Raw genomic sequence first — 26,182 nt, 5'->3', positions numbered from 1 at the left:
GTGGACATGTGTGAGGATTGCTGAATATCTTGTCATTTAGCAGTACCTGAAATTGAAGGGCAAAGCATGTGAACTTTAGAGAAGATGAGCAAGTTGGCAGTATCAAAAAATTAAAATTTACTTTAAAAATATTTTATCTAATAAAGTAATAGAATATCTTATGTGTGAAAGAGTTACTGCATCATTTATTTTACCTGGATGTTATTCAAAAGGCCTTATTTGTACCTTAATGGATTATCTTAGCCAGAACATGCCAGGTGGACCAATTTTCTTGTGGAAATGGGCGCTGCATTCCCAGAGCCTGGCTGTGTGACAGGGAAGACGACTGTGGTGACCAGACAGATGAAATGGCATCTTGTGGTAAGTTGTCTGTGAAACATGCTGTTAGTAGAGGCTATGTCAAAGAGAAAGTTCTGTCATTTTGTCTCTCTTAAGAGGCTCTTTATTTCTTTATAAATACTGGTCAACAAGGCAAAAGATCTGTTAACATTTTATTACTGCCTTTTAGGCCTGAGTGTGTACTTTAGTGATACCTTTGGAATATATCCATTCCATGAGTCAGTAACCATATTCTCAGCCAAAATAAATGGATCCCAACTTTGAGGATTATATTATGAAGTAGTTATAAACCCAATATGATATTCTCAAATGTTCATTATTATCAATCTTATGTCCGTAATGATTATTTTTTTTTCAAATAGAGTAGTTCATTGGGTAGCATTTGGACTAAATTATGAGTTTCTCATTGACATGCTTATGATATATTCTTGGAGCAATAAACAATACAGGCTGAGATTACATAGTTGGCAATCCATTTGTTTCATTTGCATTGAGTCATATAATTCTGTTATTAGTTTAAGGTATTTTTGTTAATAGCAAAATTTCTAGTCACTTTCAACTGATCCTTCTTTGGGAAAAAAATTTTATTGTTACATAAAATTGCATATTTAATTATTCTCATTTGTACCCATGTATCAATAGATTTTATTATCATTTATCAAAGTGATGTATAGTGAAACATAGTAAGGAAATTAACCAGGTTTTGTAAGAACTTGTGGAATCTTTTAGGCATGGCTATGCATTTTTTAAATTACTAATGGGGAAACATATATTAGATATGCATAGCACATTTATTAGAATATAATGCAATTGAGCATGTATTTTTTTAAATAATTTAACTACATGTCATAATAGTTTTAATAGTTGGGAAATAAGAAGACTTTGTTTTAATCCCTCAATTTAAAAGGCTCTATTTAGGGGTTCCATTATCTAAAATTTTATCTTTAAAATTTTTCTAATACTAGACAATTAAGTCCCTATAGACATTAGAAGTTGTAACCTTTGAATAAAGTATAGATGAGTAAGTTGTACTGATTGACACTGTAAAGAAGACAATAGCAGTTTTGAAGAAGAAAGTAATAGACAGTCACACAATAACAGTCACTTTTATATTTCACATGTAGAATTCTCAAAGCCTGGCCAGTTAAGGGATTCAGAAAAATGTATCCCTTTCCTTTCTAATGTCCAGACTATTCATGTGGCTGGGTCTGCATCTAGGAAGTTCTATCATTTAGGAAAACTTGATTGTTTTTCTGTTCTCAGCATCTCCTTCCAGAATATGCCAAAAGGGTAATGAATAACCTGCAAACAGTAAAGACAGAGAAGTCTAATTCAGATAAGAAAGTCCATGAAAACATAATAGAATAGGAAAATACATAATGAGCTCATTAGAGAACTTCAATTAGGTCTTTGATCTGACTTGTACTTTTCAGGATGTTAGGGGAAAAAAAGGTTGCAGGAAGTTCAGACACATATATCCTATTGAATATTTGCAATACATCTTTGAGAAACATACTATTGTCCAGATTTTACAGATAAAGGAGTAAAAAATTAGGGACATTTAACAACTTGCTTGAGATCACAAGGCTAATAAATAGTAGGACAAGGGTATGAATCCAGCTATACTTGAAACTAAAACTCAGGCATTTCAGGTCGACTTTGTCTGGGAGTCATGGATTGGGTTCAAATTGGGAGTAGAACATGACATGATACATATCCATATTCATGACTATCTAATTAAATGTGCGTATACCTATAATGAGTTTTGTTCATTGTTGGGTTGGTAAATTTTTTAAGATCTCCTGGCGTGGGGGCACCATGATCTAATGTTTACCTATTTTTGTGGGGTAAATACTCCTGTCATGGCCAATATCAAGTTGCTCATGTGACTTTTTGTGTGTGGATTTGGGAAAAGATGTGCATACCAATGCATGGTATTTCCATAATACAGATATAATAGACATAACTAACTTCAAGAGCAAAATAAAATTCATATAGTTTATTTTAAATAATGGATGTATCCTTAATAATTAATTCTTAGAATCCTTGAAAATTTAAAAATTGGTTATTGCAAGCTGGTATAAGATGTTTCCAGTATATCACTGGTTAGGAATAACTGTGAAGTGTAGTTGTCAGTTTGCTTCTGAAATATCGCCAAACTTTATAGAGTATCAGTAAGCCACATGGGGTAGTCTCAGTACTGTTTCCCCTTTATAAGATAAGAAACATGTCCTCTCCAAACTTGTTCCTCTCTGTAGTAACATACATTTATCTTTCAGATTGTCATTATACATCAAAATTTATGTCAGTAAAAGAAGCTGATAGTGAATCTCTAGTAGGCACAATTTTACTTTCAAAGTTTTAAGAGAGGGATGCCTAGATGGCTCAGTCACCCAGAGCATCCAACTTTGGCTCAATTCATGATCTCATGGTTCGTGGGTTCAAGCCCTGTGTTGGGCTCTGTGCTGACAGCTCAGAGCCTGGAGTCTGCTTCTGATCCTCTCTCTCCCTCTCTCTCTGCCCCTCCCCTGCGCTCTCTCTGTCTGTCTCTCTCTCAAAAAAAACAAATAAACACTGAAAAATTAAAAAAAAAATAAAGTTGTAAGAGAGAACAACATGGATTACTCTCAGAAAAGAAATTATCTCTGCATTGAGGCACCTGGGTGGCTCATTTGGTTAAGCGTCAGACTTCAGCTTAGGTCATGATCTCACCGTTTGTGGCTTCAAGGCCTGGATTGGGCTCTTGTGCTGATATCTCAGAGCCTGGAGCCTGCTTTGGATTCTGTGTCTCTGTCTCTCTCTCTGCCCCTCCCCCATTCACACTCTATTTCTCTCTCTGTAAAATATAAATAAATGGTAAAAAATTTAAAAAAAAAATCTCTGCACTAAATGCAAAATGACAAAAATATTATATATTGTTTAATTTACTGCATCATAAAAAGTCATTCTCCTTGGCAGTAATCTAGAAATGAATGTAAGTTCAACTAATTCCCCGTTTTATTAGGCATCATTATAATATTTGGGCTGATCATATTTTACTTTTCCCATTGGAATCAGCCAAGTTCCCATAGGTTTAATCCTACTAGAAGACTCACCATCATTTATTTTGTTTTTATATTTTAGCTCCATGAACAACTTCTGTTTCATTTCATAACTACTATTTTTCAATGAAAATAGTACCAAAATTTGGATTTTAAAACATGAGAATCCAATGGTTAGAAATACTTCTGGTCAGGGGCACCTGGGTAGCTCAGTTGGTTAAGCATCCAACTCTTGGTTTCAGATTGAAGCCATGATCTCACAGTTCATGAGACTGAGCCCCACATCAGACTTCTCGCTGACAGCATGGAGCCTGCTTGGCATTTTTCCTCTCCCTGTCTCTCTCTTCCCCTCCCCCTGCTTGCACCTGCTTGCTCTCTCTCTCTCTCTCTCTCTCTCTCTCTCTCTCTCTCAAAATAAATAGACTTAAAAATAAAAAAGGAACGCTTCTGGTTGTATTTAGGAGTTGAAGCTTTTGCAAATGAGGGTCAAAATTTAGTGGAATTCATTAGCACCTGTTTAAAACCTAATTCATTTTACTTGCATTTGCTTTTACAAGGTAACTGCACATTTTAGGTTGAAACTATATGTAGGCAAACACATAATTAGAAAGGGCCTTGAAGATTCTCACTTCATCTTTAAAGAGCCTTTTAACTTTTTTTGGTAGTCCTCATGTTGGGCAAAAAAGAGACTCTGGAAATTGATTCTGCAAATAAGAACAGATATGTTAAAATAGTGAAGCCTGAGTTAGAAGTGGACTGTGTGTCAAGGAACTAAATGGTCACTTGTTTCAAAGCTATTAGCGTGGATTCTCAACTTTAGCTGTCAGTAAAAAAATCACCTGCCCATGCCTCACCCCAGACTAATTAAATAAGAGTCTCTGGGGATCAGATGCAAGAATCAGTATTGTTAATGCTTTCCAGTGGTATGAAATGTGCCCTCAAGTCTGAGAACTGTCAACTTAAGGCCAAGGTTCTCAAACTTGATCATGCACCAGATCCCCTGGAGAACTTATTAAAAAAGCATAAAGAAAAACATAACACAAACCAGAATGCTGGGCCTGATTCTCAGACTCTATGACCCAATAAGTCTTAGTTTGTCCATGATTTGTATTTATATTTCTAACAGTTGATGCTGATCCTACGTGGTCACGGGACCACACTTTGAGAAGCACCATTCAGGTTTGATTATATCTTACATGTACTTAGTGATGTGATTATGTTTATATATGCAAAATGAATTTAAGATGGAAGCAATTAACCTAGCAAATTTTCTTCCCATTTCCATGTTACAGCATTGAATATAAGAGTACTTCATGATTAAATGTAAGAACATTTCAGACAGGGGCGCCTGGGTGGCGCAGTCGGTTAAGCGTCCGACTTCAGCCAGGTCACGATCTCGCGGTCCGTGAGTTCGAGCCCCGCGTCAGGCTCTGGGCTGATGGCTCAGAGCCTGGAGCCTGTTTCCGATTCTGTGTCTCCTTCTCTCTCTGCCCCTCCCCCGTTCATGCTCTGTCTCTCTCTGTCCCAAAAATAAATAAACGTTGAAAAAAAAAAATTTAATAAAAAAAAAAAAAAAACATTTCAGACAAACTTTTACTTTGCCCCTTGGAAAATTTATCATCAAAAGCAGTACATTTGTTTATTTTAAACTGTAGTTTATTTTGGGAGTGTTCTGTCTTCCCAGTATTTCAATATACCTTTTATTTGTTATTACTTTTTAATAAATACACGTTAATGTGAGTTGTTAGCTTCTGATTTGTTCAGACTGTTTAATTAAAAAAATAAAAATTTATTAACAGATTGAAAGGTAGTTCAATGGAGTCTAATAAAAATCCATTAAAATTTGCAAAGTTAACATGACTTCCTTTTATGAGTGTTAATCTTTTAAATCTATGAAAATAGTAAAATTCTGTCTCATGTAAAGTATAATCTTACTTGTAAAGCTACTTGTAATTTTACTCCACATAATTAAGGAGCAAAGAATTAGAAACAAAACTGGTAAGTATCAGACAGAAAGAGAAGAGACAGAGCTGTCAAAAAGAAATAATTTACCAGTTAAATTAGTGTATGCTTTATATCAAAGATTTGTTCAACTAGTTATTAGAAAACCAAATTTCATGATTAACTATAACATTTTTTTTGAGTTTAGTAAGAAAAAAATGCATATTTGTGTAACCTAATAAATGAAGACTGTTAACCCAATGGGCACTGGCAAAATATGAGTATTGGCAAGCACTGCTTTCAGTTGCTCCCTCATTCCTTAATAACGTCTTGGCAGACACAATGATTCTGCTAACTCGTTATTTCTAGAACTTGATTCAATCCACTTTGAAACTTCATTATTATATCTTAGTCAAAGCTTTCTTCTACCCCACTGCTGGCTAGATGTGAAGTTCTAGGAACATTGATGAGAGGGGACCATGTTTTGTTTTTCCACCCTACATGTCCCCCCTCTTCTAGCCTTGGCTTTTCAGTCAGATGGGAGAGATGGATAAATAGGTAGCATCTTTTAAGTGGGTGTAGTGGTAACCTTCTCTGAAGATCACAGCCCTCTGACACATGTGCAATGCAGCTCTTTGAGAAAATGTGAAATCTTCATAGAGGCGTGAGGTCTCATTTCTCTTTATAGTTCCCTCAGCTCTATCTTCTGTTTCCGCTTCTTCTCCCCCCCACTTCTAGATTTCTTTTGTCCCCATCCCCCATTGTTCCTACCACAGATTTCATATCTCATAGTCCTAAGAGTCTCTTTTGCTTGGTGGACACCTTCTTGGTTTCATTACTGATATGACCCCCCCAAAATAACAGTTTTGGGGCACCTGGATGGCTCAGTGGGTTAAGTGTCTGACTCCTGATTTCAGCTCATGTCATGATCTCATGGTTGTGAGATAAAGCCCCGTATCGCACTCTGCACTGTATATGGAGACTGCTTAAGATTTTCCCTCCCTTTCTCTTTCTTCCCTTCTGCCCCTCTCCCCAACTTGAGCTCTCTCTCTCTTGCATAAATAAATAAATAAATAAATAAATAAATAAATAAATAAATAAAATGGAAAAAAAAAAGTTTTGCTGTCTCTTGTGAGTACACTTTTCCCCCTGCTCTCCCAACTGTGATCAGGCTAGTCTCCTAATGACCCATCAGTTCTTTCTTATCTAGATTCAGCATAAAATGGTTAGTCTACCTCCTGAGCAGCATTAGTTTATTTCTCATGTACCCACAAAATTTCTTGAATTATTCTCATGGAGTCTCTCCTTCCCTTGAGTCTATTGGTCTTTGCATAAAATTGTCTTGTGGGCTACTCTTCTTTTGGAAGGAACAGCTTCAACTATTGGGATTTATGTGTAGCATGTAAGAGTACTTAGATTCTCCTTGTTCTTAGTATTGAGTGGGCCAGTGTCATGTCAAAAGGAAAAATCGTACTATTACATGTTAATTATTATTCATTTTCTTGTTCCTTCTCGCTCTCCTTTCCTTCCTTCCTATTTGCTGTTAAAGCTGGCAGGCACTTGCTGACAAATGCAGACAAATTCTGCGCAATGTGCACAATGCATATTTATTCAATGCATGGACATTTATAAAGAATGAGAAAACCATTCATTTTATCCCCTCACATTATAAATAAGGAAATCAAAACACCAAAACTTGTGTGTCCAAAATTGCAGAATGAGTTAGTAAGTCTGACAAGCACTGGACTCAGGTCCATTCTCTTTGTTTCAGAGATTCACAGGTTTTGGTGGTTGCCTGCACATGTTATCTAATTCAATCCCTCATCCAATGTAAGAATTCTAAAACTGGTCTCAGAGATGCTTACCCAGTCCTTGTTTGGATATTTTCAGGAACAAAGAACTGGTCTTTTCGCAGGGTAGCTAATTCTACTGTTAATCAGTAATTGTTAGAATATTCCTCACTGTTGCAACCAACGTCTGCCTTCCTAAAGATTCTAATCAATGATACTTGTTCTGTTTTCTGAGGCTATACAATCTAAATCTATAACCTTGTCACAGGATCACTCTTTAGATAACCGAAGGCACATTCCTGCCTACCTAACCCTTCTCTTTTACAAGCAAAAAACACCACTTCTTTCAGATTTCCTTACATGAACATTTGTATGTTATTTCCCTCCCAATTGCCCTACTATGAATATACTTGGATTTTTAATGACGTTGGTAAAATTAATGTTCTAAAATGGGGAGTTGATATCTAATGGGTTAGAGTTTCAGTTCTACAGATGAATAACTTCTAGAGATCTGTTGCATAATGATATGAATACAGTTAATGTTACTGAATTATGCACTTAAATATGGCTAGAATGGTAAATTTTATTTTATTTTAATTTATTTTGCCAAAATTAAAAACAAATTCATGGCCTGGATAGAATTAAACAGAACATAGTATCCCATATGAGGTATTTTTGAACAGATTGAAATGGATTTATTACCTTCAGTAATTTCTAGGCTTCTGTTAACGCAATTATAAATGGGAGCCTTATTACATAACTCCTATGTCAAGTGCCCAGCTAATTAAAATAACTAAGCTTCTCTTATGACTTGATCACTCCTTTTGTTCCTTTTGGGTGCTTCTAATGTTTAATTTTCAAATTTTTTTACCTTTTATTTTGATAATCTCCTCATTGTTCCTTATTTACCTATTTCTGAATATGTACATGGGTCTGGTCTTTTCCACTCTATGCTATTACTCTTAGATTTCCATCCTCCTATAACTCTTAACCCTACTGCTGTCTTGCAATTTTGAACCTATGATATTAGTGAAGTCTCCCAGTTTTATGGAATTCAGAGATTTGATAAGCATAATTTTTAAGGCTGTAATCAAATCATAGTAACAAAGGTGTTAAACTTTTGGCAAGTAAATAAAAACATCCTTCAGGGGAAACTGATTTAATAATTAAAACTGTACAGAGACAATTTTGAACCATTAAATTTACCACCATCTTGCATGCATGATACTTTCATTTTTCATCAGAAGATTTACCAAACATTGCCAAAAATATGAGAACGCTTTGTTTATGGCATTTTCATGATACATCCTTATCTAAAAATTGTATCAGCAAATAAATGAATCTCATTTGGCATAAATTTTTATTTTGTTCTTGAGCAAAGAGTCTCTTTAAAAATTCTGACAAAATAATGTTTTAGCAAGTTAATACTAGAATTTTCAGATTATGTATATATATAAAATTATATATATATATAAATATATATATATAAAATATAAATTTTACCTTTCTATTGTTTGCAAATTTTCACTCATTTTTGAAATTGGAACAATATTATTTACCATTTTCCAGTTTCCATACATCTTTCCCATCTTCTATTTATTTCAAAAGCACTGTCAATATTCTGAGATCAAAAATATATGTTTCATAACTTCTTTGATAACTTGTTTCAATGTGGAGATAAATTCATTTTTGGTAAGTAGGTGTTACAATTTTCTCTCTTTGATTTGATTTAGAGCTTTAACTTCCCATCAAACCTGTTTGTTCTTCACCCTCCAATCTGGCAATAATTACTTCCATTCAAATGACAGAAACCAAAGAAATTAAGTTATTTGATTTATGCTTTGTATCCCAGATGGTCGTGTTCTGCTTTCTCATGTTCTATACATTTATATTTAAACAATTTTATTTTGTTTAGAAGTGGCATGCAAGCTTCTGCTAGTTATTCTTATGGGTATGTGACATGCTTTCTCATCGTCTTTGGTTACGGTTCCCTGTTTTATACACATTTGATTAATAAGGCTCTGTATGCAGGAAAGTGGGGAGTTAGGAAGACCCTGGTGAGCATATTGAAAGCCACAGGCAGAAATTATTAAAAACAGCTTTTAGTTCCTTGACCTAACTCAGCATTTCCCCAGCTTCTTGCTTAAGGGTATGAATCACACAGGGTGCTTGGTACTAATAAATATCCTCAGGCCACTACCACCCTCCCCCAAAAGTTCATTCAGTAGGTCTCACATAGAGTCCAGGAATATGTATTTTGGGAAAAGCACCTCCTGTGATTCTTATCCTAGAGCAATTCCAAAAAATTTAATAAGCTATGTGATGTCAACATTCCCTACAAATTAGAATTTGTTAAGGCTACTACAAATCACCACAAACATGATGGCTTCACATAACAGAGATGCATTCTCATAGTTTTAGAGTCCAGAAGTCCAAAATCAGCAGTGCTCCACAAAGAGAATCCTCTGCCTCTTCCAGCTTCTGTTGGCTGCTCCACCTTGGCTCCAATCTCTTGTCTGCATGTTCACATGGCCTTTCTCTGTGTCACTATCACATCTTATAAGGACGCAAGTCCTTGGATATTTAGGGACCTCCTATAATCCAGAATGAAAGAATCTTGAGATCCTTAATTACATAGGCAAAGACCCTATTTCTAAATAAGACATTCACAGGTACCAGGCTTTAGAATGGGACATCTCTTTTTGATACATACATTTCAACCCATAACACCTGAGGAAATGTAGTATGTCCTATACTACCAACTGAAGTATAATAAAGGCTCAAGTATAAGTACTTTTAAAAGCTGTACATGTAATTCTAATATACATCCAGGTTTGTGAAACACTCACAATTCTAATTATTTACTTTTGCCTCCTGGCTAACTTCTTATCCAGACTCTCTGTTACATACCAGGAATCCTCAGATGTTCTTTCTTTTCCATAGTATCTGGAGCTTTGCACTACCAAAAGCCACTGGGCAATAATAATTCTAAGTGCCTCTTGGTGCTGACAAAAATGCAGTCCCTTAAATTTCTGTCAAGAATAAACATGAATTCTTCTGACATTTCAGCAGCATTGATTTTATACACACACACACACACAATCAGAATCAAATGAGAAAGAATATGTAAAATCTCGGTAGTGGTTAGTATCTAGTAGTTATTCAATAAGAGATGAGCTATAGCCTTTTCTTCTTTTTTTTTCCTTCCAAATAATTTTCTTTATCAAATGGAACACACACACACACACACACACACACATACACACACACATTTATTTTTCAAACTAGAGTTGGAATTGGGCCAATTGACATTATTAGAGAAAACAACATTTCCAAACTCTTATTTTTTTTAATATTAAGTTTAATATTTTGAAAGATGTCAGGTTGAAGTATCCTACTGATCCAGGAAACAAATCCCTTCTATCATGTTGAATTGGCATTTTGAAAGCAGAAAGCTGTGTGCATGTCAGCCTTTGAGCCATTTGTTGCTGCCCCTTGCTGGGATGAGATAGTTTCTATAATTTGAGCAGAACTGAGGTGACTGAAGTTGGGGCTTTACCCCAGGGTACGTTGCCAAAAACAATCAGGATGTAACCTCTGTGAGTTAAAGTACATAAGCAATTTCATAAAAATTGCTCTTATTAATAACATGCTAATTTTTTAATGATAAAAATGAAACAGAAAAATAAATCTTAGGCAACCTGACTACTATTTTGTGGCACTGAAGAATCTATTCCTTGTGCCTACACAGTGCTAAAATTACTAATCCTAGAGTATGAATTAGAATGAGAAAAATATGACAGAATACCATATGAGGACAGTTTTAAAAATTCTTGTATTTTTGGGGAGCCTTTGTGGCTCCTTTGGTTAAGTGTCCAACTTTGACTCAGGTCACGATCTCACGGTTCTGTGGGTTCGAGCCCAAATCAGGCTCTGTGCTGGCAGCTTGGAGCCTGGAGCCTGCTTCAGATTCTGTTTTTCCCTCTCTCTATGTCTGCCATTCCCCCACTCATTCATTCTCTCTCTCTCTCTCTCTCTCTCTCTCTCTCTCTCTCCCCCAAAAATGAATGAATGTTAAAAACAAAGAATTTCATTAAAAATTTCTGTATTTTTATTTATTTATTTATTTATTTATTTATTTATTTTTTAAACATTTTATTTATTTTTGAGACAGGGAGAGACAGAGCATGAACAGGGGAGGGTCAGAGAGAGGGAGACACAGAATCTGAAACAGGCTCCAGGCTCTGAGCTGCCAGCACAGAGCCCGATGCAGGGCTCCAACTCCTGGACTGCGAGATCATGACCTGAGCTGAAGTTGGCCGCTTAACCGACTGAGCCACCCAGGCACCCCAAAAATTTCTGTATTTTTAAAATATAGATATTTGAAAATTTGTTTTTTTTTTCTTCTGGAAGATATGGTCGTATATGCACACACACACCAAAATTTCCTGAAATATAGTCTTAAAATAAGTAGAAACCAAAATAAATTTATTTGAGTTACTTTTTATATATTCTGAGTTTTTATAGACATTATAAATCAGTTAATTGTTTATTTCATGTAGTATATTTGTTGGGGAGAGTCTTTTTTTTTTTTAAGTTTATTTATTTTGAGAGAGAGAGAGTGTGTAAGTAGGGAAGGAACAGAGAAAGAGAGGGAGAGAGAGAATCCCAAGCAGGCTCTCTACCACCAGTGTAGAGACCAGTGAGGGGCTCCAGTCACGAATCACGAGATCATGACCTGAGTTGAAGTCAAATGCTTAACCAACTGAGCCACCAAGGTCCCCCTTATCTGGTACATTTCATTGGGAATTTCCAATTTACAAAAGCTATTATTTCTTTATCATTTCTTGAGACAAAAAAAAAAATCTAAGTTCATTGTTTAATTTTTAACTTTTGGACTCAATTGAGTTTAGATTTATTTTAGTACTAATTATTTTAATTGCCAAGGATCCCTATCACTGTTAGATATAAATCTGTCCTTTGGAATTTTTCGCTGTCCTAAAATGTGTAAAAACAGAAAATGTAAATTTTTCCTAATGTTTATTTATTTTTGAGAGAGAGAGAGTGAGCGAGCATGTACACAAGCAGAGGGGTGGGCACACAGTGAGGGAGACACAGAATCAGAAGGCAGACTCCAAGCTCTGAGCTGTCAGCACAGAGCCTGACAAGGGGCTCGAACTCATAAACCATGAGATCATGACTTGAGCTAAACTCAGCCCCTTAACCGACTGAGCCACCCAAGTGCCCTGAAAATGTAATTTTGTATAAAGAGACTATATTTTTAGTCTCATTCACTATTTTCTTCCCATCAATGTTTATGTATGTTCAACTTTCACCTTTCTTTAAAAAGATTAGCACCAACATAACTACTTAACTGTTTTTGATCCTATATGTCTCATCAGCTGTCACATTGATTCTTATGTTCCTCATAGTAAAATGTCTTGGAAAAGTTGCATAAATTTTATGTATCAATGTTCCACTCAGTCTACAATAGACGAAAACTGTTTTTCCCCCTCAAATCATTCCACGAAAACTGTATTTTCCAAGCTCAACAGGAAAAAAATAATGTGGGTAATGCATTTCCATTTGCCTCTCATGTTACCATCATTGTGGTCTTTCTCCTTGAAATATTTCTCTTGTCTTCAGTGACAAGATATTTCTTGGTTTCCCTCCTACATATTTTCTGGTTCCTCTGTCTATGCCTAACTCTGAAATATTCTTTCAGTATTTTCTTTGATAGAGGGAGTTGATTTCTTTGTAGGAAATTCTCATTTTTATTTTATTTTATTTTATTTTATTTTATTTTATTTATTTTATTTTGTTTCTTTTGAGTGGGAGGAGAATAGATTTTTCACTCTTGATTCAATACTGCAAATAATTTATAGGTTACTTTAGTTTTCTTAAATTTCTTCTTGGCATCCTAATATATCACTACAGTGTTTCTATACATGAATTTAGTTTTACTTATCTCGAGTTAAATTGTGGTTCCTTAATCTAAAGTCAGGTCTTTCATAAATTCTGGGAAATTCCAAGAAATCATCTTTTTGATTATTACCTATCCCCATTTTCTCTTTCATGTTTTTGGACTATGAATTTAATATTTTCTCTTTTTAATCTATTCTCCATGATTCTGTATTTATTATAAATTATTTTTTATCTTTAAACTGCAACATTGGATATTTCTTCTGATATGTCTTCTAGTTTAGTAATTCTTCAAACATACTAATTTATAATTTAATCACTCCTTAAACTTTATAATTTCAACACTGGTTTTGATTTCTAAATGCCCTATTTGGTTCCTTTTCAAGTCTGCCTGTTTTTCCTCTGGGTGTATGTATGGTTGTTTTAACTTTATTTATTTTGAGAGAGAGAGCACAAGCAGGGGAGGGCAGAGAGAGAGAGGGAAAGAAAAAGTATCCCAAGCAGGCTCTACATAATCAGTGCGGAGCCCTACCTAAGGCCTGAACTCACAAATGGCAAGATCATGACCTGAGCCAAAACCAAGTGTCAGACACTTAACTGACTGAGCCACCCAGGTGCCCCATTAGGGTGTTTTTTTTTTTTAAGCATGCTTTTGTTTTATCTTTATCTTTATCTTTATTTTATTGTTTATTTTATTATTTTTTTTTTGAGAGAGAGAAAACGCACAAGCAGGACAGGGGCAGAGACAGAGAAGGGGGGGCAGGGGACAGAGACTCCAAAGCGTGCTCCTCCCTGATAGCAGTGAGCCCAAGGTGGAGCTTGAACTCACAAACCTTAAGATCATGACCTGAGCTGAAGTCCGAGGCTCAACCAATTGTGCCACTCAGGCATGCGCCGTTTGCCTTTATTTTTTAAAATATGTTTTGACTTCCTTATTTTATAGTGTTTATTATATTTTAGTCTATAGTCTCTGTCATATACCTGTTATGAGACTGAAGCACTATCTACTGTGCTAATGAGGCATTTAGATACTTTTTAAGTATCTGAAGATCTTATGGATTTAATTCTGCCATTTTTTGGATCTGCTAAATTTCCACTCACCAGATACATATTTTTTCTTTTGCTTGCTTGTTAGCTCTACTTCTTTCCTCCCTCCCTTCCTTATTTCCTCCTCCCTCCTTCCTTTTCCACTTTCTTCCTTCATTCCTTCACCCCTTTTTTATTGTAATTTTTTGAGCCTGTCTTCTATGTTTTTTGGCCCTGTGAAAGTCTTATGAGGCCTGTCTTGAGGCCACAGCTTTCCTGAACAACCTATTGTCTGAAATATTGTATGCCCTGAATTCATCTTTACTTTGATTTTTTTTTTAATTGAGGTTTTTGAACTATAGAAAGTAGAGCGTATGATACAGTTTCACATCTATAAATTTTGGGATATACACACACACACACACACACACACACACACATATACATACACATATATATTTTTTTTCCATTCACAATCCAGGCTGAGACCTCTCTTCATAATGTGAAGGGATATTATCTCCTCCAACCTTCCACTGAGGGTTTAGCCTCTGAGGGTCCTGGGTCTATGCTCAGATCCACACCTTAAGAGCAACTAAGAAATTATCATCTGTTTAGTGTTGATATTAAAACCCAAACATCTAGATTACTGATCCAGCATTCTTCTACTGCCTTTGTGGACAAAATCAGTCTCTCTCTCTCTCTCTCTCTCTCTCTCTCTCTCTCTCTCTCTCTCACTCACTCACACACACACACACACGCATGCCTACACATATTCACAAAGCTATGGAAACTCAATAACCTAGTTTTCAGTTCTCTTTTCACTTCTCAACTCTGGAAATTTGTATTATTTTCTTGCATATGCACTATGTATTAAAATGTTTGGTTATTACTTTTGCATTTTTCATTTGTCTTCCTCATTGCCAGAAGTGTTCTATATGTCTTTCTAGCTCCTCTGTTAATTTCATTCATACATTCCCTGGATGGATGTTCCATTTGACCTCTAAGGGTCTCTTATATCAGTAGTGATTATTTCTAAATCTATCACACCAGCCAATTTGTAGCTCCTAAAATTTCACTACATCTATCTTACACATTACTGCAGCTATTTTGAAAATTTTAGTTTTTTAAACATTTTATCTACTCTGACTTCTGGGCCTTCAGGAATGCTGTCTTTCTAGAATATTCTAAAACATCCCTTCCCCTCCTGTTCTCCTGATTTGATGTCAACATATTATTCATATTGGCTTGTATATAACTTCCTCTGGTGTGCAATAGCTGAGAGTAGTTTTGATGCTTCTGTTCTGGGTTGCAATAACCCTTGTGTTGCTTATATCATAGCATTTATCAGAGATTTATTGAAGTCACTTGTTTAATTATACTACAAATATTTTCTTACTAGATTGTAAGCATGCTTAGAAATGAAAATGGTGAATTTTGTATTCCCAGTATTTAGCACTATTTTATTCATTCATTTATTCTAGGTGACGTATCACTAAGACCTAGATCTCTGTCTTGTATAAAGCTCCCAATATTTTGAATGATTAAAACTTTTGAAACAGTTTTCTACTCTTTTACAGAGGAAACACTTGAGACCAGAGATGTTAAGTAACTATCCCCAATTATATATTAATTAGTGAGAAAATCAGGATTTTAATCCAGGTTTGCCTGCCTACAAACTCTGTTCTTTATATAGGACTTACGTGATGTATAAAATGAGGTTTTATGTAACAACAAAGAAAGAGCAGCAAAATGAAGATTATTTGTGGTACAATGTTTTCTTATGGTTTTCACCAAAGTATATTTACTTTATTGGATCTTTTGAAGTCTGTCCTAAGTAAGTACCAATTCTCAAGAGCCATAGCTAGTATCATTATCAAGAAATGTTATATATTTTCCCAGAGGATATAGTCCTATAATCTATATAATTTTAAAAAGCACTATTTTCCCATAACCACATTTAATTATACCTTAGAATAGTTAATAATCAGAATTAAAATGTAAGTGGAAGGCATAAACGACAGAAAGAAGAATTAAAATTTTCATCCTTCCCCAAATTTTTCTGCACTATGATGTTTTAATAAGTATGGGTATGATCAGCATGGTATGGGGAAAAATAATATATTTTGGAAGCAGTCAGACTAGTATCCAGATTTTACTCTGATACTTACTGGTTATGCAGTATATCCTCAGGCAATTTACGTTGTTTTCTTTTACAATTCAGGTTGGCTATAAAAATTTCAGGGCTGTTGTGAAGAGTATAGGTAATGTATATACATAGCTAGCTTAATATCTCATAATAAATAATAACGTGTAATGTGCATTGTATCATCTCCTTCAGGTTTAGACAACACTTTCCTATCCCTGGACTTCTATAATATTCTTAACTTGTCATTTATTTTAATTTGGATCCTGTATACATTTTCCACATGATGGTCACCTTTATATACATGTAGAATGTGGACTACATACTCTAAAACAAACCTATGATAGCTTTACTTTGAGAGTTCAATAATTAGTTAATTAGAATTATTCATTTTGAGACCAAAAAGGAGAAATAAGTAGGAAGATTCCTAGAGATAGGATAGAAACAAATTGGATCTGAAAACTACCTCTAAGCTTTGTATACTGGATAAATAGAAGTACCATACCAACGATGATTACCCTTGAGAGAGAGAGAAAATTGTTGCCATTTACATAATAGCATACATATAACCTGGCAATAAATTTTAAGTGAAAGATATAATAGATAAATTGAGCACACCACCTGCAACAATAGAAGATTTCTTAACAGTCCATTACTCCACATTAAACATTCTATGAGGTTGAAGTAACTACAGAAATAAAATACAGTTTTCTTTAGTGTAATTTTAATATGAAAAAATGTAAGCCACTTCCATTTATGTATTTTTTTCTCTTTGTCAGAGTTAATCAGGTAATCTCTCCAAGTGTCTTGCAATCTGTGTCTCATGGAAGATCCACAGTCAAAGGATATTTATATAAAGTCAAGAAAGAAAAGATTGTGTTTAACATTTAACTCTTTGTCAAATATAAGAATTCATGCTGGTATTTTAAAAAGAACAAGTACCTAGAAACAGACTGAAATATTCAGAAACTCTTTTTAACTTTTAAATTAATGCTAATAGGGAAGAACAGAGAAAATGTTAAATTTAATTTAAGTAGCTTTTGTTTTATTTTTTAGGAGAAGATGTATATTGTTGTCAGAACTCATTTATCTGTCACTATTAGATACTGGTGATAACATACTAAGAAATTATGGATACATTATTTTCCAACATTAGTGAAAAATGAAGTGTCCTATATTATACTTAAATTTTTGGTGGAACTCCTAAAATGTGTTGCACATTTGACTGCATTAAGTGGAGAAAATCCAAAGATAATTTAACGTTTTAAATGTATTCTTATATTTTTTTTCTGAAATTCAGTTATTATCTTTTATTGGAATACTGTGATAATCCCAGGAGTTATTTGGGAGATATGCCCCATTTTTATGCTAATAAAATGCTTTCAGGGTGTTGTGCACTTGCAGAGGATGTTTCTTCTGACTTCTTGACCTTTAGGATTTAAAGGACCTGAGAGATCAAGTTACAAACCTGACATCTGTCACCAGAGAGGCATTGTGACTTATTCTAGGTCACAGTGCTTTATCAAGGAAACATAAATGAAACATTAGTAATTTCACTCCCTTATATGTGTCCCTTCAATTAATATCTCTGTTCTTTGTAGTGATTTGCCCTATCCTTTCTTCGAGTCCTCATTTTTTTAAAACTTTATATAATTTGCCTCTTGTCCTATACTAAATCAGACAATGTGGTTACCAAGAGAAATAATGTAACTATTATGTAAAAAAATAAATCAGCAATGAGATACAACTATCTAAGTACATATATTCATCATGTGTACGTATGTATGTAGTATTCACTGTGGTCAGGTATATGACTTATTTTCTTAGAGACTGAAGGTATACCAGGTTTTAGATTATTTTATTTATTTTGAAAGTTTTTACCCTTTAGAAGCCAACGTTCATATTTGGGGCACGAAGGGGACTGGATTTTAGACTCAGAATCTGAGAGGTAGAATCCTAAAGGTCACTTGGAAAACTTACTGAACAATGAAGTATTGCCAAATTTCAGATTCTCCAAATGCTTGGGGTGTTTTATCACTTTCCTGGTTAAATGTGTGATTCTGTTTAATACGTTCCTAAATTTACAGAAGAGAGATTAAAAAATGTGAAGTAACCTTTTATAGATTCAACAAGATTTGATGTTATTTTTCAAAACTAGATCTCATCGTATCTTAGAATCTGCATTTTGACTTTATTCATTTTAACCATAACTTACACTGATGTTTGGTTTAAAGTCACTATTCATATCTACTGTACATCTTCTAAACATTAAACATTTATGCAAAGAAGAAAACATATTTTGGACAACATTCCTGTTGATTCTTGAAACATAAACACATAAGTTTTCATTATCTTGTCAGGTAACAAGAGAAAACTCTGTTAGAAGTATTGATTAAAGGATGCCTTGGGCATTTTCACTTCTTTTGAGCACTTCCCCTTCAGAAAATTTGTTGAGTCACATCATGGATAGCTTTTGATACAGTCTTTTCTCTCTTCATATCAGTGATTGCCTCTTTTTTACTGCTGTCTTTGAATAATGTTTAGGCTCTGATCACATTTTGGGGGTTTAAAAAATTAAATTTATTCTAAAATTTGTATCTTGAAGCATGTCTTTGGTAATCATAAAATTTAATGGAGATTTGTTCAGTTTTAGAATAATTTTGATTCATATTCCAATACCTCGCATGTATATACTCAAATGTGACCACACAAAGAAATAGCTTTTTAAGAAGCGAAAAGCAGATAATCAATGCCATATCAACCAGATCTGGTATGAGCCCACCACTTTCCCTACATGTTATTTATGAAGTAATATCAATTTATGTTGTCATTTGGGTAAATTACCAGTAGTAAAGATGGCTGTCACTTGTCGTCTGCTCACTGGTTGCTACTGCTGGTCAGTCTGCCTGATTCTCTTTTCCCAGCTCAGCTACACACTAGAGAGAATTCTCATGGGCTCCAAAGTTGACTTACTGTTTCACCATTTTAAGAGTGAGGATGAATATTTTAGCCTCCAATGTAATTTGAAATATTATTGAAAAGATACGGCACAGGATATGTCTTTGACACTATCATGCAAAATTAATTTGCTCACATTTTACTATTCTAGCTAGTTGTGACTTGCCAAAAACTATACATCAATATACACTTTTAACTTAACAATTTCATAGTTTTTAATAAAGGAAAAAATGCAAATCATTCTATAAAAGTTCTAGCAGTGCCATTAAAAATTCTTACTTTCTGACAATACCATCACGCATGTGATTCACTGGTTAAAATAGTATGAAAGTACTCAGTAACATAATTTTGGGTATTCTGTAAAGTCCTAACTCTTAGGGATGATCCAGAATAGGCCTGCAGGGGACCTTTGGGAAACATAACTGTTAGGCCCAAGTCCCATAAGAAGAACAGGTCCAATATGAGGTCTGATTGTAACTGCTATTCAAACCTTCTTATCAGTAGTGCAGTGCAGGGAACTGCTGTCCCCAGGAAGAGAGCATGATGGATGAGAGCATCCTTTCCAATAGGCGAGAGGGCCTAAAGATGGAGGGCAAGGGCATGGAGCAAACTGCCCATGTGTGAGCCCCATGACTCAGCCTTCAGGCTACCTGGGATTGGTACTTAAAATATTAAAAGATTTTTTGTATTCCAAGATTTTATTTAAATCCAAGTTAGTAGTAGAAGTTATTGATTCATCACTTACATATAAAACCCAGTGTTCATTACAGGTACCCTCCTTAATGCCCATCACCCATTTTAAAAGAAAAATGGAGGATAGACCTAAAGATGCATGACCAAAATCATTAGGTAAATCTTGCATGTTCTTCTCTATAAAAAATAAATTAAATATTGATAGTGTTGTAGAATTTAAAGTTAAAAAACTTTAGTTTTTAATTTTTTTAAAGTTTAATTATTATTGAGAGAGAGAGCACAAGCTGGGGAGAGGCAGAGAGAGACAGAATACGAAGCAGGATCCAAGTCTGAGCTGTCAGCACAGAGCCTGATGTGGGGCCTGAACCCACAGACCATGAGATCATGACCTGAGCTGAAAGCAGACATTTAACTTACTGAGCCACCCAAGCTCCCCCAAAGTTAAAAAAAACTTTAAATTATTGCTAACAGACACATGAAAAGTTGTTCAGTATCACTCATCAGGGAAATATAAATCAAGAGTACAATGAAATACCACCTCATACCTGTCAGACTGATTCAAATTAACAACACAGGAAACAACAGATGTTGGCGAGGATACAGAGAAAGGGAACCCCCACTCTTGGTGGGAACACAAAATGGTACAGCCACTGTGGAAAACAGTATGCAGGCTTCTCAAACATTAAATAGAACTACTCTAAGACCCAGCAATTGCACTACTAGGTATTTACCCAAAGGATACAAAAATACAGGTTCGAAAGGGTATATGTACCCTGATGTTTATAGCAGCATTATCAATAATAGCTAAATTATAGAAAGAGCCCAAATGTCCATCGACTGGTGAATAAAGAAGTTGTGGTATATATACACAATAAAATATTACTCAGGTATAAAAGAGAATGAAATCTTGCCATTTGTAATGACGTGGATGGAGCTAGAGTGTATTAGACTAAGCTAAATAAGTTAGAGAAAGACAAATACCATATGGTTTCATTCATATGTGGAATTTAAGAAAGAAAACAGGCAAACATAGGGGAAGGGACAAAAAAGAAAAAGGGAGGAAAACCATAAGAGACTCTTAACCATAGATAACAAACTGAGGGTCCTCAGGGGGAGGTGGGCAAGGGATGGGTTAAATGGGTGATGGATAATAAGGAGACCACTTGCTGTAATGAGCACTGGGTGTTATATGTAAGTGATGAATCACTAAATTCTACTCTTGAAACCAATACTACACTGTATGTTAACTAGAATTTAAATAAAAACTTGAAACAATAAAAAATGATAGTGTTATAGAATTTAAAGATAAAAAAACTTTAAATGATTGAAATCTCCAACATTGTAAAATTATGAAGTAGTGACTAGTATGGAAACCAAATGCTAAAACTGTGGAAGTATTTAAAGACACATTTCTAATAAATACAAGGAAGTCTGTTATACATAATGAAACAATTTATGAGAAATACTTAAACTTCAAGTTGAATACATCTATATACTAAAAACATAGGTATAGTAAAAGCAGCTTAAGTACATTCATGGATAGTAAATGAAAATAATATAGGAAATTGGTGATGGAATAAAGAATGGAGGGAGAGTTTGATGAAGTGAACTCTAAAGTCCTGTTTTTTTATTAAGGAAATAATGGCCAGTTTTAGGCAAGCGTAACTTTTCAGACTTTATTTTCTTACGGCTAAAATGATTGGATATAGTCAGTGTTTTGTTTTAAGCTAGGAAAGATATTGTTATTATTCATATATTTTCCTCTAAATAGTATTCAAAACTCCAAAAAAAACTATAGATAAATATTTGTGTATTTAAATAAGAGGTTAATAATTTGGCTGAAGAAGTTTGGACAGCCAAACACTAGCCTGCTCAGCCATCTTGGTAGCCTTGAGACAGAGCCTGCAGAGTACAAGTTGAAAATATTTATGGTCTCCCTCCCACCAAATATAGACCATGATTGTAAGCCACTTGTTTTAAGGAGAAGAGCAGCCATTTGCTACAAAATGGCTTTGTCCCCAGCTGTCAAAAGAACAATATAAAAGAATGTGGGGCACAGATCTATCTCCATGTGGCAATTTCTTTGTATCAGTGAACTGATGGAGGGTTTTTTTTTTCTTCTTTTTCTATTTTTTGATGTCTGTTAAATGAGCTCTTGTGGGTGATGGTTTTATAATTCCATGAATATTGTGCTAAGAGCTAAAATACCTGGTATTAAGCACATTATGTAAACTATGTGAATTGCTTTCACCATAAATGAAAGTCTTTTTCCTGGCAATTGTATTCTTTGATTACTACTACCTTTTGCCTTTTATTTTCTTTTTCCAATCAGTCTAGATTATTTTCTTTTCTTTTTCCAATCAGTCTAGATTATCTGATCATTTTATGACACTTTGCTGAATTGACTACTCCTTTGAATTAGCAAGTTACCTCTTTGTAGAATCTTTTTCTATGCTAATTCTATGTTTGTCTATGTTTAAATTTTTTGTTATAGATATTTAGGGGTTAGGAAAGGAGGTCTTTGGATTTAATAGAGTAAAATTTCATTTTGAATTCTAATTCTTTACTGTTGTCGATTTTCGGAGAATTCTTGTGTTTTGTGTTTTTTTTGTTTTTACCTTAGAACTCACTCCTCGAAACATTTATAACTGTATGATATCCATGAACTGATTTTATTGAGATGTTTTGTTTGTTTGTTTTTACTTTCACTTTTTGATGTTGACATCTCTAAAAGGCAAACTTAGATCTTACTTTCCTACTTGGTTCTCTGTATTCAGAAAAGGCCTTTCTGTTTAAAGTATGCACGCATTACTTTGAGTATAATTAATACACACGGTCTTTCACCAAATGATTCTCCTTGCCTTTCAGTCCCTGTACAGTATTCATTTAAAAATATTAAAAGTATGGGTGTCCTATGTCCTCAGGAAGTTTATGTCACTATATTTGTATACTGCTTCCTCTGTGCCTTTTGTCGAAGACAGGGGTGGAGTTCTGGTCCCATTAGCAAATGAGATACAATTTAAGCCAAGCATAGTCAGTAACATCTTACCTATTGAATGTTTTTATACCTTTCCTAGAATTTCCAACTTGTGAGCCACTAACTCAATTTATATGCAAAAGTGGAAGATGCATTAGCAGCAAATGGCACTGCGACTCTGGCAAGTACTACTGTTCACTGTATTGCACTGATTTGATTGGGGGCCTGACTGTTGGTGAGACATAGTTCATAAGAGAAGCTTGCAGAGCCAACAAAATGGCTAAGACAAGTGGTAAGAGGGCACCTGGCACTTCAGCGGGGATTAGCATTAAGAGTAATGGAGGTCAACATCTGTCCCATGGGGCAATGAAGAGATTTGTGTTCAGACATTATGCTGGACATCGTCTAATTCGACAGATGTGAAGTAAAGGGGATAATTGAGGAAATGACCTGGACAATTTGAGTTCCCCAAAGCATTTATGTAAAGTGCTCTGTACTCTCAGGACAGAGGAGTTTATAAATTATTATGGAATTATCCAAATGGTCTCATTCCTGCCACCTTGCTATTTATGTACAAATGATGTTTTTTTTTCTTATACTCAATTGTATCCCTATGCTGAATTATACCGAACACAGGTAAATGAATTATGTATAAATCATACATTCTCAGCCACTGATTTCAATTTAATCTATTTCCGCTTCACATTTCTCTCACCTCCCTCCTGCAATGGTTGTTAATAAAGAATATAAATCATTGCTAATGATAGTGACAATTTCCCAGTATAAATACACACTTATCAGTTAGTAGGGGAAGGGGAGTACGTAGTCACTCTTCATGTTGGAGAATGGAGAAGAAAGGTCTGAATTAAAGATATGGTTATACACTGTGGGGTGTAGAGAGATTGTGGGTCTGAACAGTTTTCCACAATAATTATATCACCAGCTGTATCATTTCATGAAATTCCTGCACTCATCATTGTCCTCTCATTTTATAATTATTTCATGTCGCATAGATTTGTTGTCAATGGTTAGTCATTTCTGAGTGAAATGGAAATTAAATTTTAAAATCCAAGTCAAGGATTTCTTTTTTCCTCTTTGGTTAGTAGTTGATGTGAAAGCACAAGGGAAGCAATGTCAAAATGAAAATAGTTCCCCCACTGTCCATGGGAAAGTTGATCATTGATTCCTTTATCAAAAACAAAAGAATGCTCTATGTACAAAAAAGAAACGTTAGAGATTTTGGAAGAAAAATTTTCTTCCTGGGTCAGTTTTCACTCCCTTGATGTTGGTGCTTCTTTCCAGATGATGACTGTGGGGACGGCAGTGATGAAGTTGGCTGTGTTCACTCTTGCTTTGATAATCAGTTCAGGTGTTCCAATGGCAGATGTATCCCAGGCCATTGGGCCTGTGATGGTGACAATGACTGTGGAGACTTCAGTGATGAAGCCCAAACCAATTGTACCAGAGAAGGTCAGTAATTTTGTGACTCTATGAACTATCATTTTAATATATATATATTTGAATATTTCAGAATGGATATTATATTTTACTCAGCAGTTAAAAACATATATATTTGGAACAGTGTAAAACAATTTACAGATCACTTTCACTCTTTTATTTCTCTGGTTTCTCATTTTAATACCTCCTTGTACTCCGATACCTTCTGTGGTTTTGCTTCCTACTTTCATTAGATGCTTTAGTTACTACGACTTTAATCCTCTCCAACTTCTAAATTGCCAAACCCCAAACCCATCCCCAAGGAAAACAAACAAGCAAACTAAACAAAGAAACAAGAAAGGCATAATTTTTATTTTATTTGAACACCAAATTTGTTTCCTTAAGGCTTGAAATAACCTCCTATTGATTGTTGATTCATTCCAACTGAATAACTCCTAGAATGCAAGCTGCAAGAAGGAAACTGTGACAACGGGTCGCAGCATATCCATGGGCAGCCATACCCTGTCATTTGCATGCGTTACTTTGCAAAATTTGATCATCCATAGGGCATGTTAACAAATTAGAAATCATGTCGGAAATATCATAGGAAAAAATCATTAGGCTGCCAAACATTCATACAATCAGTAACATTTTTTTTTAAGTATAAGTTTTCTTTCTGCTTAAGAATTTGGAAGAATTTGTCATTCACTCATTCATTTATTCTACTGATATTTATTGAAGACTTTCTATGTGCCAGTCACTGTGCTTGTAGAAAAAGATAGATAAAAGGATAAAGAAATGTGGTCCCCATTCAGCATTTAAAATCTAGCAGGCAAGCAGAGAATAAAGTGATCTATTTAATGAGTTGGGTATTGGAGTGGGAGGCATATATTGAATGATAATAAGAAAGGAATCATTTTCAAAGTGTTTTCAAGGGCATATATTTGTCTTCTGCAACATTTAATAACTTAGAAATTTTCTATAGTTTTTTTCCTCTGATGTGATTCCTTTTGTCGTTTTTGTTTGTTTGTTTCCTGTCTGTGTCCCTCCCTCCCTCTCCTCTTTCCCTTTTTCTTTCTCATTCCCTTTCTCATTCTCTCTCTCCCCCACCCCTTTCTTTATCTATATCTCATTCTTTTGTCAGTTTCTCTCTTATTTCAGTTGGTCCACTAATACATATGAACTAGAGCTTTTTTCATCAACAACCTTGCATGGAAACAGAAATGCTGTAAAAAAAATACTTTTTTTCCCTTTTTTCTTTCTATATTGGAAGCATTCATCTGGGGTGTGGTTGGTATGTCATTACTAAGTTACACTATGAATATAAACTGCATTTCCCCCCACCTCACAGATGTCTTTATAGGCTCCTCATGAGGTGTACATCTGTGGCCTGCTGGCACTGCCCCCAATATGCTGTGAAAGATAAATTTCCCCAAAGTTAATTTACTTTCATCTCAGAAGTGAGATCCTATCCCTCTTTTCTATGTTTATTTGTCCCTAAATTAAAATAATTATGGCACACTAAGAAGTTTTTAAGAGATTGCTTTAGCTTCATGAGTATCCAGAGTAAGTGATACACAACCCTTTGTAGCCTCACTAGGTAGTTTCTCAGGTTTGGAGTATAATAGAATCGGTGACTATTGAATGTTAATGACCTTCACTTCTAGAGCACCTCACTTTCACTTATATATTACTCTAAAGAATATACTGTCAATGTGAACATCATGCATTTCTTATATGATTATGGTAATACACTAAGGAAATGATCCAGAGAATCTACATGATTCTTGGACATGTTTCAAACACAGAATGAGAAGAACATCCTGAACTAATTTATATTTATCAGATTATAAATTCCGTAATCAAATATTCCACTTGGTGAATACAAGTTGCAGGAACTGAAGAAAGGGAACAG

General features: G+C 34.7%; 1 protein-coding gene across 1 annotated transcript in view; it reads left to right on the top strand.

The window, feature by feature from the left end:
- LOC116738220 (low-density lipoprotein receptor-related protein 1B-like) overlaps positions 1-24,833 on the top strand; it is an 867,486-nt gene extending 842,653 nt beyond the window's left edge. The window contains exons 18-20 of the mRNA XM_032594108.1: positions 244-360; positions 24,133-24,300; positions 24,727-24,833. Of these exons, the coding sequence (XP_032449999.1) occupies positions 244-360; positions 24,133-24,300; positions 24,727-24,833 (392 nt within the window). The remainder of the gene's footprint in view (positions 1-243; positions 361-24,132; positions 24,301-24,726) is intronic.
- The last annotated feature ends 1,349 nt before the right edge of the window (positions 24,834-26,182 follow it).

Source organism: Lynx canadensis, chromosome C1 (genome assembly GCF_007474595.2).
Source record: "Lynx canadensis isolate LIC74 chromosome C1, mLynCan4.pri.v2, whole genome shotgun sequence".
Lineage (NCBI taxonomy): Eukaryota > Metazoa > Chordata > Mammalia > Carnivora > Felidae > Lynx > Lynx canadensis.
The sequence above is the reverse complement of the archived record's forward strand: the minus strand, read 5'-3'. Positions and strand labels throughout refer to the sequence as shown.